The sequence below is a fragment of the Diceros bicornis genome, chromosome 25 (genome assembly GCF_020826845.1).
Source record: "Diceros bicornis minor isolate mBicDic1 chromosome 25, mDicBic1.mat.cur, whole genome shotgun sequence".
NCBI lineage: Eukaryota > Metazoa > Chordata > Mammalia > Perissodactyla > Rhinocerotidae > Diceros > Diceros bicornis.
In genome coordinates this window covers 30,577,036-30,590,825 of record NC_080764.1, presented here as the reverse complement: position 1 = coordinate 30,590,825, position 13,790 = coordinate 30,577,036, and the positions used below count along the sequence as shown (strand labels likewise).

The window sequence follows — 13,790 nt, the reverse complement described above, 5'->3', positions numbered from 1 at the left end:
TGAGGTCTTGGGTTTATTGCAGGAAATAGCATGGAATTCACAAAACTTTTTTAAGAATTTTTAATAAAAAATAAAAGATGAACATTGACTTTGAAAAATCCACTGTGGGGAGACAATGTAGATTCACTTAGTCTTGACCTCAGCTTGTCATTTTATGTTATAATCTCTCAGCTCCAAGGAATGCTACAATCAATAGAAAATTACCAAAAAATCCAAGTATATATAGCAGCGTTCTAATTTTGGTTTTGGTAGTGTTATTTAATGGCAAAAGTCATATGAAATGTCTAATCCAATAGTGATTTTTGTGAGAACTGATAAATTAAATTGACAGCAATTAAAAGTCTTAAAATACTAGAACTAAAAATTTCATGCTAAAAATCTAAATATATTAATAGGAGAGAATACTCAAATATTTCATGTTAAGAGAAATATCAATCACTATAAAAAGTTCAAATGCCATAAGAAAACATCAGAAGATGCCAATATTAATAATTTATCTTTAGGTGGAGCATAAGACGGAATCTTCAATAATATGGGAGTATTATGAATGATATTCAGTTATCTTACACGCCTATAAGATTACCTACAAATTCTTACGAATATTTTTCTAAAGTAAAATTTTTGTTTTGCTTTAATTGTAGATGAAAAGCAATACAACAACATCTTAGACTAATTTATTCCATTCAGGTATTTTTTTCCACCAAATAGGTGTATTTTGGTACACATATACATAAAAATATTAATCAACAATTTGTTAGATTGTCATCATATGACTTACATAAACTATTAAACGACTACTGAAGAATTGAGACAGAGATACTAGTATCTCTTCCTTAGGTGTCACTATCATCAACCCCACATTAAAGAGACTATAATCGTTTCTACCCTCCTTGGAAGTCAGGTCAAGCTTATTACAGGAAATTTTGTTCCTAGACAGGTTGTTTTAAATAAGACAACACGGAGATATGTTCCAATAATACAGTGGACCTATAACTTTGAACTCGAAATAGAAGTCTTGGGTTCCAAGATAATTTACTTCTTTGAATTTCAGGTCCTTCATCTGTAAAAAGAAAGTAAAGCATTATTGCAGTGTGTTATATGTTTACATGTAGTAACGTATGTTAAGAATCTTACATACGCGCAAACATTTTTTGAAATCTTAGATCTCTGTTCTGAATAGCTTAAGTGTTCTACAAAGGTGGCTTATAGCGGGTATTTAACATTTATTGAAATTTTCACAGTTTCATGTGTAGCCTGACAGAACCTTCTTCTTTAAGCATTATGATGCATGCATTTTGATTTTGAAAAGGTGCATTGCCTGTATGGGAAAGAATGATCTTGACTTGAGTGGGTAATTCTCAGCACCAGTCATTAGAGTATTAATGTCAGCCATAAGAAAAAAAGAAACATCATTGACCTGGTGTGGAGGAGGAAGTGTATTTTGGGAATGAGTCCATCTCTAGAGATTTAATTGGTTTCTCTAATCCTGCACAACTCTATGTGCTGCTCAAACTAATGTATCTTATTGCAGTTATCCAAGAGAAAACAAGACAGTTAATGAATCATTTTGTTAATTATCTTGTGAGATTTTACATTTATAGTTGCTCTAATTACCAGCAAGTGACTTTTAGACACCATGTAATTGTATGTCAATGGTCTCATCTGCGCATTTATCGAATACTTATTATTATAACTAGTAGGTATTGAACATCACTATTCTGAGAGCTTGGTGAGTGTTGACCCATTTAATCTTCATAATCTCATTTAATCCCATGAGGCAGATACCACAGATGAGGAAAATGAGAAGCCAGAATTTCAGTAACATGACTGAGGTGACACAGGTAGTAAATACAGTCATGCATTGCTCAACGACTGGGATATGTTTTAAGAAATGCATCGTCAGGCGATTTTGCTATGCAAACATCAGAGAGTGTACTTACACAGACCTAGATGGTATTGCCTACTACACACCTAGGCTATATGGTACTAATTTTATGGGACTACTGTCGCATATGGGGTCCATTGTTGATCAAGATGTCATTATGCAACACATGACTGTAATAGAAGTTTTGAACACACCATCCACAATCTTAATCATTAAATTCCCATGAGGGTTCTGTAGTGGGTCTAACTCTTAAACCACAGAGTTTCCAGGTCTTTAATGTGCATGCATATCACTCAGAGGTCTTGCTACAAAGCAGATTCTAACTCAGTAGGTCTGGGTGGAGCCTGGGCATTGGCATTTCTAACAAGCTCTCAGATAGTGCCAATACTGCTGGTCCATGGACCACATTTTCAGTATCAAGGCACCAGACCACCGAATTTTCACACTATTTTACCAAAAGCCAAAACTGAATTTCCAGGACAAGTTGGTTCATGCTTAGTTCAGTGGTAACAACTAAAATCTCTGGATATCTCAGTCCAACAGAATTGAAATGAGATGACATTTCCTGAGCCTTGTTGGTGAATCTAGACTGATCTAATGTTCAGAAATTGAGATGCTTATTTTGATCATAAAATGTAGTTTAGTGTATAATGATTAACAGTGATTTACAGTCTATAATGCAATTCTTCTTAAATGTTGGGTTATTTGGTCTTCACAATAGACCTGAGTGGTAATGGAGATTGACAAGTGAGTTTGAGGAAGAAGACTCAAGGCAAGTGGCTACCACCCCAGGTCTCTTAGGCAGCAGACAACACACAGATGCCCAAACACTTCTCTTCTATTAGCTGACCTAGATTTCAGGTTAAGTTCCATTAACTGGCTGAAAGTAAATAGAGGCAGAACAATGCTAGTACTGGAACAGCTAAGATACAGCCGCATTCTGATTTTGCTTTAAAAACACAGATAATCAAGGCCAAAGTGATTTGGAAGCATTAATGTTAAGAGTAATTTTCAATTGTGATTACATTAATTTGAACCTGTCTAAATACAAACAACATAGCTGCATATATCATTGTATTATGTTGCTAAAATCAAAATTAAACTAATGAAGCTGTTTTCTTATCCTACTCACTCCATTGCCTCAGGACCACCTACGGGGTGATACTTGTATCATTTTCTTCCCAGATTCTGTAGGTTTGGTGTAGCTGGCAGGAGACTAGTTATTTCATCTCTTGTGTTTATTTTAATGGAACTAAATATGTTGGAATTACTGTCTTCTCCATATGCAGATGTTATAAAATTTTATGAAACCATACTCAGAATTCAGAGTTGATCTCTAAATGTTAGGTGTATTTACCATCCTTAGAGGGCTAATATTTTCACAGGAAAAAAAAAACAATCCCTTTAAGTTACCGTGGAGACAAAGTAATAAAGATAAATCAAAAAGTGCTGTCAATCACTAGGAAAGGAAAATACCCAAATCTCTACATGTAAAAACACCTGAGAATAGACAGCAAAGATTCTTATCAAACCTAGGCCTTCAAATCTTATGATTTATAATGTTATTTTTCTGACAATTTTCAAAGGAAATAATACCTCCATTCATGAAAGAAGTGGCACCTCCTTAACCGTTATGTTGACTCCTCAAGATTGAAATGACATTAAGAGTAATAATGAGCTTGTTTTGGAAAATTGTGTTTTCTTCAAGTGTACACTTACCTCTAAAACTAAAGACTGGGTTCATTCTGAGCAATACTAACACTTATACTGTGGAACCATCATCAAGCTGTACTGAACAAGCTGTGCAGAGGTTCTCCACAGGAGCTGAGAACTCTGGTGCTCCCATCATGCTTAGCAACAATCCCCAGAACCCCATCATTACGTAATAGTGGGTGGAGAAGTCTCTGAAAAGTATAGTAGGTGTACTGGGATTGCCAATCCCACCATCCCGCGACATGATTTTATCATTCTATATCAGGCTTCAGGATCAGTAAAGGGACCGTCACAAGATCTGGCTAATAAAAAAATAAGTTCATGGGGCCGGCCTGGTGGCGTAGTGGTTAAGTTTGCATAGTCTGCTTCAGTGGCCTGGGGTTCACAGGTTTAGATCCCAGGTGCGCACCTACACACCACTTATCAAGCCACACTGTGGTGGCATCCCATAGAAAGTAGAGGAAGCTGGGCATGGGTGTTAGCCCAGGGCCAATCTTCCTCGGCAAAAAGAGGAGGATTGGCATGGGATATTAGGTCAGGGCTAATCTTTCTCAAAAAAAGAAGAAAAAATCATGGAAAGAATCATTGATGACTAATTGTTTTCTCCTTCCATTAATTTTTGCTGGTGTCTATTCAGAAGATATGGACAGCACAAACATGAACAGATAATATGGCTTCTGTCTACCTCATTCACTTCTTATTGGCAGCTCCTTCAGGACACTCTGGTCCTTCTGCCCTCAGTTCCTCAAAGGCACCAAGCTCCTTCCAGATCTCAGCCGTTAGCCTCACAGCTCCCTCTGCCCGCAGTAAACACCCCCAGCTTCCCTCTTGGGTTCCTTTGTGACACACACTCTCATAGTGATGCATTTGCTGTAGAATACCTGCAATGACTAATTTGTCTAATTCTTCATTTAATGTCTGTCTTTTCTACTAAACTAAATGCAACACGAGTAGGGATTTTGCTAATTCACCACAGTATCCTCATCACCATTCACAGCTCTTGGCCCCTAGTAGTTCAGTAAGTATTTGTTGAATAATGATTCATGAACTAGAATGAACTCCTGAGGTACTGCTCATGTTTACATGCCTCATAGTGACTAGCAGACAATGCCCTGTGCATGTGGAGACAATTAATGTGTTGAATTTTTTAATGTAAAAGTAGAATCTTTTGAAAGGATAAATTGAGAATTGTCCAGATGCGATTGTGAGAAATTCCATCCTCAATGAAAGGGTTTCTTTAAAGGGAACGTACTTAAGACTTAGTCATTATGTGAGTATCTCAGGTTGAGTATTTCTGGGCTATGACTTGTAAGGATTTATTGACCAGTATCAGAAACAGGATGCCTGGCTTCCCCCTACATATAAACATTAGAAACACATATGGGTGGCCAATTTTAAACTATTTTTATAGGTCACTCAGAAATTGCATCTTGCAGAGAATAGTGATTTCTTAGAGTACAACTAAATGGTTGTTCATTGGTGTAATGTGGAGTGTTTAGTGTCATTTTAAAATTCTTACAATGTTTGTGTTAGTGTCTCTTCTGTTCATCCTGTTGGCCACTGAAGTTAGCTGAATAGACGTCTGATATTTAAATCATAATAAGTGAAAAGTGGGGTACTTTCTCTTAGCACTTTATTATTATTATTATTATTTATTTTTTGCTGAGGAAGATTTGCCCTGAGCTAACATCTGTGCCAATCTTCGTCTATTTCATATGTGGGTCGCCACCACAGCATGGCCACCGCCAAGTGGTGTAGGTCTGTGCCCAGGAACCTAACCCGGGCCACTGAAGCAGAGCCCGCCAAACTTAACCACTAGGCCATGGGGCCAGCCGCATATTTTTTATTTTTTAACGGCTTAAGCTTATCACCCCAAAAGCCACAATACACTGGGATATATGAGTAAAAATCAGTATCCAGGTCAGATATCACCATACAGTCTTCTCTTCACCAAATAAATACTAAATTGTGGTTCAAACTATACTTAGAAGTATAGTTTGTCAAAAGATGTAATTTTTTAGAAAGCAGCTTCAACTTCTTCATCTAAGGATATTCTGGAAATGTGCTATGGATGGAATCTTTTATTAAGTTATGAGAATTAAGTGCCCAGCAGAAAATGTATTATTACTTCTTAAAAATGTTTGAATAAAAGCTATCATTTCAAACGATGTATTCTCCATAGGTAACTGTTTAGCCGTTAGAAACTAGCTCACACAGGCTTGCACTTACACATCTTTGTTTTACTCTCCTTTATAAAGAAGACAAACTGGGAAAGAAATAAAATAAGATATTCCAATCCCAAAAGGCCAATAATCTTTTTAAGAAATCCATCTGCAAAAACTATTTTTATGGTTCCTGTAAACATGACAGGGAGTATATCCAAGAATGAGGCTTCAAAATGTAAGCTATGTTCAACTGTTTGCAGTTACCTTGGATTTTAACTAGGTGTGCAAGTTGACGTCTGAGCATGGGGAATCCTCTCCATGCATGGATTTATGGATTGTCGAGGCCATGGCAGATAACCATTTCCACAGAAGCAACTTCATGTTCTTCTGAGGAAGATCCATAGCACTGTGGAACAAGGAATATAAATGAGCAATGCCAGAAGAGACTGCAAATGGGGTTACCAAAATACAACCCTCAAAAACGAACTCTGAAGGTGGAAAATCTACATAGAAAAATAGGTAAAAAAAATATATATATAGACCTTTTAAAATGGTTTCCGTTATCACGTTAAGAGCACTGATAGACAATAGCCATGCCATGTGCTTAGGCATGTAACAGCCAAAATATCTGTGGATTCCATTAAGTAGACAAGTTGAATACATTTGCTGCAAAAAGAAACATTTTTCAGCATTGCCAAATTAAAAAGAAAAAAATCTGAAGTGTCCAAGAGGGGAAAACACCCCTCTTTATTCAAACTGTAGTAATAAAATATTTGGCCTTTAATCATTTCCTATTAAGTTATAATTGAAAGCTCCCCCTCCCCCACCCATAGTCATACACAAACACATCAATTTTTAAACATTTTTATAATGGCCAAAGAAAGGGTTTACATAGACATGTTTATTAATGGAACTGGCTTTTTAATTCGTTTTTAGTAAGTTGCTAAGCCATTTTAGCCTCAATCAGTTCCATCCCGTTCCTCAATCCCTTTCCTGATGTCTAATAGTTAATGTCCTGTACCATGAAGAGAGCTTCCTGTGGCACTTCAGGAATTATCTGTTCTGGGCTTAAATAAGTACAGTTTATAAAGTTCTCTCTCTCTTCTTCAGTCCCCACTAGGATTGATAAAGGCATTTTCAGAGGCAGGTGATTCTCTTCCTCTCTCTGCTCATCCTCCTCCAGGCCCTCCTCTTCCTCTTCTGTCTCCTCCTCTTCTTCCTCTTCCTTCTCCTCCTCTTCCTCCACAGAGTCAGCCTCTTCGACCTCCTCTTCATCCTCAGCCTCCTCATCCTCTTCCTGCTCCTCATCACACTCCTCCTCGTCACACTCCTCCTCCTCATCCTTCTTCTCCTCTCCTTCCTCCACCGGCTGTAGCGTGGGGGACTGGTTCTCCTCGTTGGGGTCAGGAGTGAACACCAGTAAAGGATTGTACGCATAGCTATACGAAGTTTCCCGCAGCTCCATGTCTTCCTCGCCGCCGTTGGGGGGCGCGTGGTTTCCAGAGGAGGCCGCCGGGGAGGCCAGGCCGCCCTCCCGGGCCTTCTGCGCCCGCAGCGCCTCCTGCTCGCGCTCCAGCTTCTCTTGCTGCCGCATGTCCTCGTAGATCTGGTTCATGATGAACTGGGTGGTGTTGGGCGGCGCCCGCATCCCGGGTGCCGGCCACGCGGACAGGCTGACGGGCCGCAGCAGCGTGTTCACCTCCGCAGGCGGGCTCTTCGGGGAGGGCCGGCGCGGGTGGCGGCGCAGGCCGCGGCCCCTGCGGCCCCAGCGCTTATTCCTGCCGGGGGGCCTCGCCCAGCCGGGGTTCCAGGGCCCGCGCCAGCAGGAGCAGCAGCAAAAGCAGAGCGGCTGCAGGCCGTACACCCGGATCACTTGCAGCCAGCAGGGGGGCTTCCGGAATCCCGCCGGGGGTGGGCGCCAGGGCCCTCCCCAGCGCCCCCAGTTAGAGTACACGGCCCAATAAGGCCGTCGGGGTGGTTGAAACCAAGGGCCAGGGCCGTGCTTTTGCTTCGGCTGTTTCCTCTGGGGCTCATATTCGGCCTTGGGGCCATAGCGGTGGCGTCGCTTGTAAATCGGAGCGCCTCTGCGCCTCCGGTGGCAGGAGGACCAGGTGCGTAACGGGGTCGAGGATGCCCCCCCAGCGCCCAGGTTAAGAGAGTCCTCCCTTTGGTTGAGGGTCTGGGTCATCCTTCGGGGAGCTCCAAGAGATCTAAACGGAAGCGTCCTAGAAGCTGCCGTCAGGTTTGGCCGGCGCCGACGGGCTGCAAAGGCTGTCTGTGCACGGGGCCACGTGCCTGCCGCCGGGCTCACGCCTTTCTCTCCGGGAGGGGCCCTCTTCTCCGCCGGCTCGCTCACTCGCTCTTCTGTCGGAATCTCTTGTCCTTCGCACTCGGGTTGTCTCACCCGCCCAGGTGGGTTGGGTGGGACTGGGGCTGGGTAAGGATGGTGGGGGAGGAAGGCGTTGGTGGGCGACGCGCAATGAGACCTGCTCCCGGGTCCCACTCACACCCGCCTCGGCGAGGGCGGGGCTGGGGACGGGGAGGCCGAGGTGGCGCGTTACTCTGCGGCTCCCTCTCAACCCAGGTGCTTCACCGTCGCCGTCCTGGCCAGACTGGGGGGGCGCGACCAGCGGCAGCCTTTAAATACCGGCCAGATCCGCCGCGTGCCCACCGCGTCCTTGGTTGCCCGGGGCGACAGCCAATTGGGGTTGAAGTCGTTCTCCCTGTGGCGGGAGGTGGGGATCCGGCCGGAACAAGGTGCCCTGTGAACGTTCGCAGGGGGCTTGTGACGCAGTTTTTGAGCCAGGCGAAGGGAGGCTGAGGCTGGGTGTGTGCCTGCCAACTCAGGGAGCTCTTGAGAGACTTTATTTGAACGCTTTGTACCACCTGGAGGCATGGGGATATAGAAGATGGCCCTTAAGCTGAACGTCGGGGGGTCACGGTCGAGTGGAGATAACTTTACATCTTTAGGGGGCAGAAGAGGGTAAAGAGGAAGCTCCTAGAGTCAGAAAATTGGGCCCCACTTCTTACCTTGTGGCCCATGCCTAGTCTTCTAACTCTAGGGAGCCGTGGTTCATCATACATAAAACAAGACCGCAAACGTTTATTGCGTGTGCCTACTGCGTGCAGGTGGGCTCATGGCACATAATCCTAACACCTACACAGTGAGGTAGGCATTATTGCCTCCTCTCACAGATTAGGTACCTGAGAGGTTAATTTATCCAAGGTTGTAGGGCTAGTATTTAACCCTAGGCATGTTGAACCCCAGATCCCAACTTCGTAATGGCATTGCTGTACTATACTGCCCACCCACCTTAAATAGGGGTCTTGTGATGAGTAAATGAAATCAGTATGAGACAGCACTCTGCTGATGGTAAGATACTGTGCAAATGCCTGTTGATTGAAGGACCGTTACCAGGATGTGTACCGTGGGTTCTTGAGAATGCAAATATGCCAGTTATGTCTTTCCTTTTGTCCCTTTATTGACTAGATAGCATATATATTGGGATCCTTAATACTGTTATGGTTAGGAATATGGGTTTTGATTTAAATAGATGTGAACCTACTCTGAATATTATATGATGGATACATGTCATTATACATTTATGCAAATCCACAGAATGTACAACATCAAGAGTGAACCCTAGGGGCCAGCCCGGTGGTGTAGGAGTTTAAGTTTGCAGGTTCCACTTTGGTGGCCTGGGGTGCACCAGTTCGGATCCTGGCGAGGACCTACTCACCCATCATCAAACCATGCTGAGACAGTGCCCCACATAGAAGAACTAAAAGGACCTACAACTGGTTTATACAACTATGTACTGGGGCTTTGGGGAGAAAACAAAAAGAGGAAGATTGGCAACAGATGTTAGCTCAGGGCCAATCTTCCTCAAAAAAAAAAAAAAACACAAAGAGTGAACCCTAATGTAAACTATGGATTTTGGGTGATGATGTCTCAGTGTAGGTTCATCAGTTGTAACAAATGTGCCACTCTGGTGGGGGGTGTTTATAATGGGGTAGGCAATGCATGAGTAGGGGCGGGGAGGATGTGAGAAATCTCTGTGCCTTCTGCTCAATTTTGCTGTGAACCCAAAACTGCTCTAAAAAATAAAGTCTATTAAAAAAATAGATATGCTTCAACTTCAACTCACCAATTATTAATCTCTGTAAGCCTGTGGTTCCTTACTCATGCCATGAGTATGGGCACCGGTTCCATAGGATCCTATTAAGGGTTAAGTAAGGTACTGTATTAAAGCACTTCGTGCAGATACCCGGTGAGCACTCAGTAAATGTTATCTATCATCATTATCATATTTAAATGCTTTAAGACTTTTAAAAAAGTTGATATAGTCTACGTAAAGATAATTAACCCTGTGCCTGATGCAAAAATAGGCATCTCACCCTTGTATCCATTTCTTGTCCCACTTTTTAGAAACATTAAGGAAGTACTACCAGGCTTGATCCTAGAGAAAACTGTCCCAGGGTATATCCCCTTATTACCTTCCTGTGGTGAGTGCAGTTGTGCAAAATGGAACACTACCTCCTGGGGACCTGAGTCTATACAAGCCTCCGTTAAATGATGGAGAAGCAAAATGTGGGAAAGCCTGAAGCTTGCAAAGGTTATTTATGCATTGCTGGTTGAAAACTGAGAACAGTATGGCAGAGTTCTTGGATCAGGACTCCAACCATTGCCATGGGACCTGTAGACTCCATGGGCTTCATTCAATTTCATTTGCTCTGTGGTTTGCTGAAGACAAGTCTGCTTGACTCAAAGTACAGAATGTTGACGCTTTTAGCCTCTAGCGTCCCTTTCTGGATGTAGACTCACACATTTGGCAGTTCCTCTTCCCCTGCTCTGCTTAACTCAAATGCAATGATGATATTCCAGATTTGTTTTTCCAAGGAACTATGTAGTATATACAATATCAGGTCTTAATTGAGAGCTATAGAAATTGACCATGTTTCCGTAGTGGAATTCCCATCAATTTCTTCTTTGTTTTAGAAAAAGATTAACTCATGGATAATCAAGAACACCAATTTGTTATCAGTTGATGTGAACTTTATACAATTACTACTGGCTTTGTACACTTTTTCCATGGTGAGATATATATCTTTCATATTCATTCTCCCTATTAAAAAACATTAGTGCTGTATTGCCTTGCCTCACTCTTTCTCTTCTTAAGAGAAGCAGCAAATTACATTTATGATTTTTAGTTTTTTCAGTAGATTGACATTATAATACAAATTGTTCATGTACTGGTAAATCACCTGAGAAAATTATCACCAGAACATGTTAAACACAACCAACAGGAATGCAATTAAGGAATTTTTTAAATACATTTTCTTTTTTTTCCTGAAGAAGATTTGCCCTGAGCTAACATCAGTTGCCAATCTTCCTCATTTTTTGCTTGAGGAAGATTAGCCCTGAGCTAACCTCTGTGCTAATCTTCCTCTACTTTATATGTGAGTTGCCGCCACAGCATGGCTGACGAGTGGTGTAGGTCTGAGCCTGGGATCTGACCCCATGAACCCGGGCCACTGAAGTGGAGCATGCTGAACTTGACCTCTATGCCACGAGCCCAGCCCCTAAAGACATTTTTTAGTTGAGCCATATTCTTTAAATACTGCCAAATGAAATGTTCTCATTCAATGTTAAAATACAACACATCATGTTTTTATACATTATATTAGTTTTCTATTGCTGTACAAAAATTCCCAGAAACTTAGTTACTTAAAACAACATACGTTTATCTCAGAGTTTCAAGTGTCAGTGGTCCAGGAACAGCTTAGTTACATCCTCTGCTCAGGGACTCACCAGGCTGTAATCAAGGCATCTGGCTGTTTAGATTCTCATCCTGGAGCTCAATTTGGGAAAATTTGCTCCCAAGATTATTCATGTTATTGGCAGAATTTGTTTCCTCGTGGCTGTATAACTGAGAGCCCTGCCTTTTAGCTCTCTGTTGGCTGGAGGATGCCTTCAGGTTTAGAGGCCACCCACAGGTCCTAGGGGATAATAGCAGTTCCAAAGATCCTTGCTATGGGCTTCCTCAACATGGCTGCTCACTCCATCAAGCTAGCCAAGGTGATCTCCCTAGTATTTCCTAGCAGGATGAATACACACACACATGAATGTGTATCATAATTATGGACTTGACATCCATCACCTTTGTCTTATTTCATTGGTTATAATCAAGGCCCAGGTCCTACCAGCACTCAAGGAGAGAGGATTACACAGAGGGGTGAATGCTAAGAGGTAGGAAATCATTGGGGGTCACCTTAGAGCCTGTTTGCCACATATATCAAGTAAATTTAGTAAATATGTTCTTCATATTAACTAGTTACAACCTTATTAGGGAGAGTCTAATGGCATTGTTGCATTTTGAAATTCTAAGTGCCATATGATGGCATAGGTTATGCTATGCTTTATGTTATGCAGAACATTATGCTCTGAAGTTGAAAATGTGCTGCAATCTTGGTGTTGTCTTTTGTGCATTTGTGTGACTTGAAAAGAATGAATTCTAACACTTGATGGCAGTAGTAACTCGTTCAAAATTCAGTCAGCAGGAGTCCCTATACAAAACAAACTTTGTTTGTATATTTTATCACGAATACCATATTTAAACTATTCCAAGTTGCCAATATTAATTACCGTTTATTCTGATGCAGTGGAATTGGGTGTATTTATTATATTTTAGCCCTTTTCAATTGGCTTTTAAAAAGCAAACCTCAGCTAATTAAACTTAAAAATCTTTGGAGAGACATTGCATATACCTGATATATTTGGTCAGAGAAATGAAATACAACAAATATTTTTAGATTCATCTTTATAACCAATGCATTGTTATGGGATACAAAAAATAATATAAAGAGAACACATTTTATGCACTCGCAAAGATGCCTTTTTCCACCCTGAAGATACTCAGGTACGGTAACTGAGAACCAGGAAGGTAGGAGCCCTCTAGTGGTCCCAGAGGCAAAATACAAGGTATGAAGCCTCTCCTGGCTTTTCAAAAGTGAGATAAAGGGATGCAAAATTACTCACTGCTTTCTTTTGATAATTTGGGAAGTTGTGGAGTTACTTTGCAAATTAGTGAGGCGCGTTGTGCATCAGGAAATACCACTGTGGTATTTTTCCATTTATGAAAAATTTAAGCAAATTATGAAGACAAAGTTAATTTTGTAGTGAGAAAACTGCCAAGACAATGTTTCTACAGATTTCAAGAGAAGTAAGGATGTGAATTTTATACTCATAATAGTACTCTGTGTAGGTATTATTTGCTATCACCCTTTGAAAATATTATTAATCCTATAACATCTCAGGATTTTCAGAGGATTAGCACAACATATTGTAGTCATGTGTTGAAAAAAACACGTGTACTTTGTAATGATTAGTTAGGAATTTTAACATGGAAATGTTTGCTATATTAGTAACTATATTATAGGGCAATGGAATGCAGTGTTCTCTCCCTTGAAAAATAACCTGTAATGTTTAGAGAAAAATAAATGTGTGTAGCAAGTGAATAGAGAAAAAAAAAAGTTAGATTATTAAAAAAATACTATGTTTAATCCGGGGTTTTAGATTTAAAGCTTTCAATTACGAATATGAGGCCTTTGAAATGGCCATTTAAACAGGATACAATTAGAAGGAATACTAAAATGTTATCACAACATTTTCAGGGTTATAGTAAACACTTGGTCCTTCTAGAGTTCATTGTGAATTACATCTGCAAAGTAACCTTTGAGTAGGTGGTCATAGTACCTGTGAGAATGTCAGTTGGCCCCACAACGTTTGCATAATAATGCTCTTTTCATCCCAGTATTTTATTTCATTTCATTTTTTTGCTACAACTCCCCACCCCTCATGGTGTTGTAGTATTGGTGTACTGAGAGAAGGCTGGGAGGACAGAGAGGTATTCTATGCCATTTATGAGGGGATCTGAGATCATCAATAATGTTCGTGTGGGCGGGGCATTATAACTTTCATGGGGCCCTTTCCTCCATAAAAACAATAAAAATTATAGTTCATGTCT

The 13,790-nt window shown here is 41.1% G+C and overlaps 1 protein-coding gene across 1 annotated transcript; it reads right to left on the bottom strand.

Moving 5' to 3' along the window:
- Positions 1-6,644: 6,644 nt before the first annotated feature.
- CCER1 (coiled-coil glutamate rich protein 1) lies at positions 6,645-8,003 on the bottom strand. The gene has a single exon (XM_058568674.1). It carries the CDS (start codon positions 7,949-7,951, stop codon positions 6,764-6,766), a length of 1,188 nt encoding a protein of 395 aa, XP_058424657.1. The 5' UTR covers positions 7,952-8,003; the 3' UTR covers positions 6,645-6,763.
- Between the last annotated feature and the right edge of the window lie 5,787 nt (positions 8,004-13,790).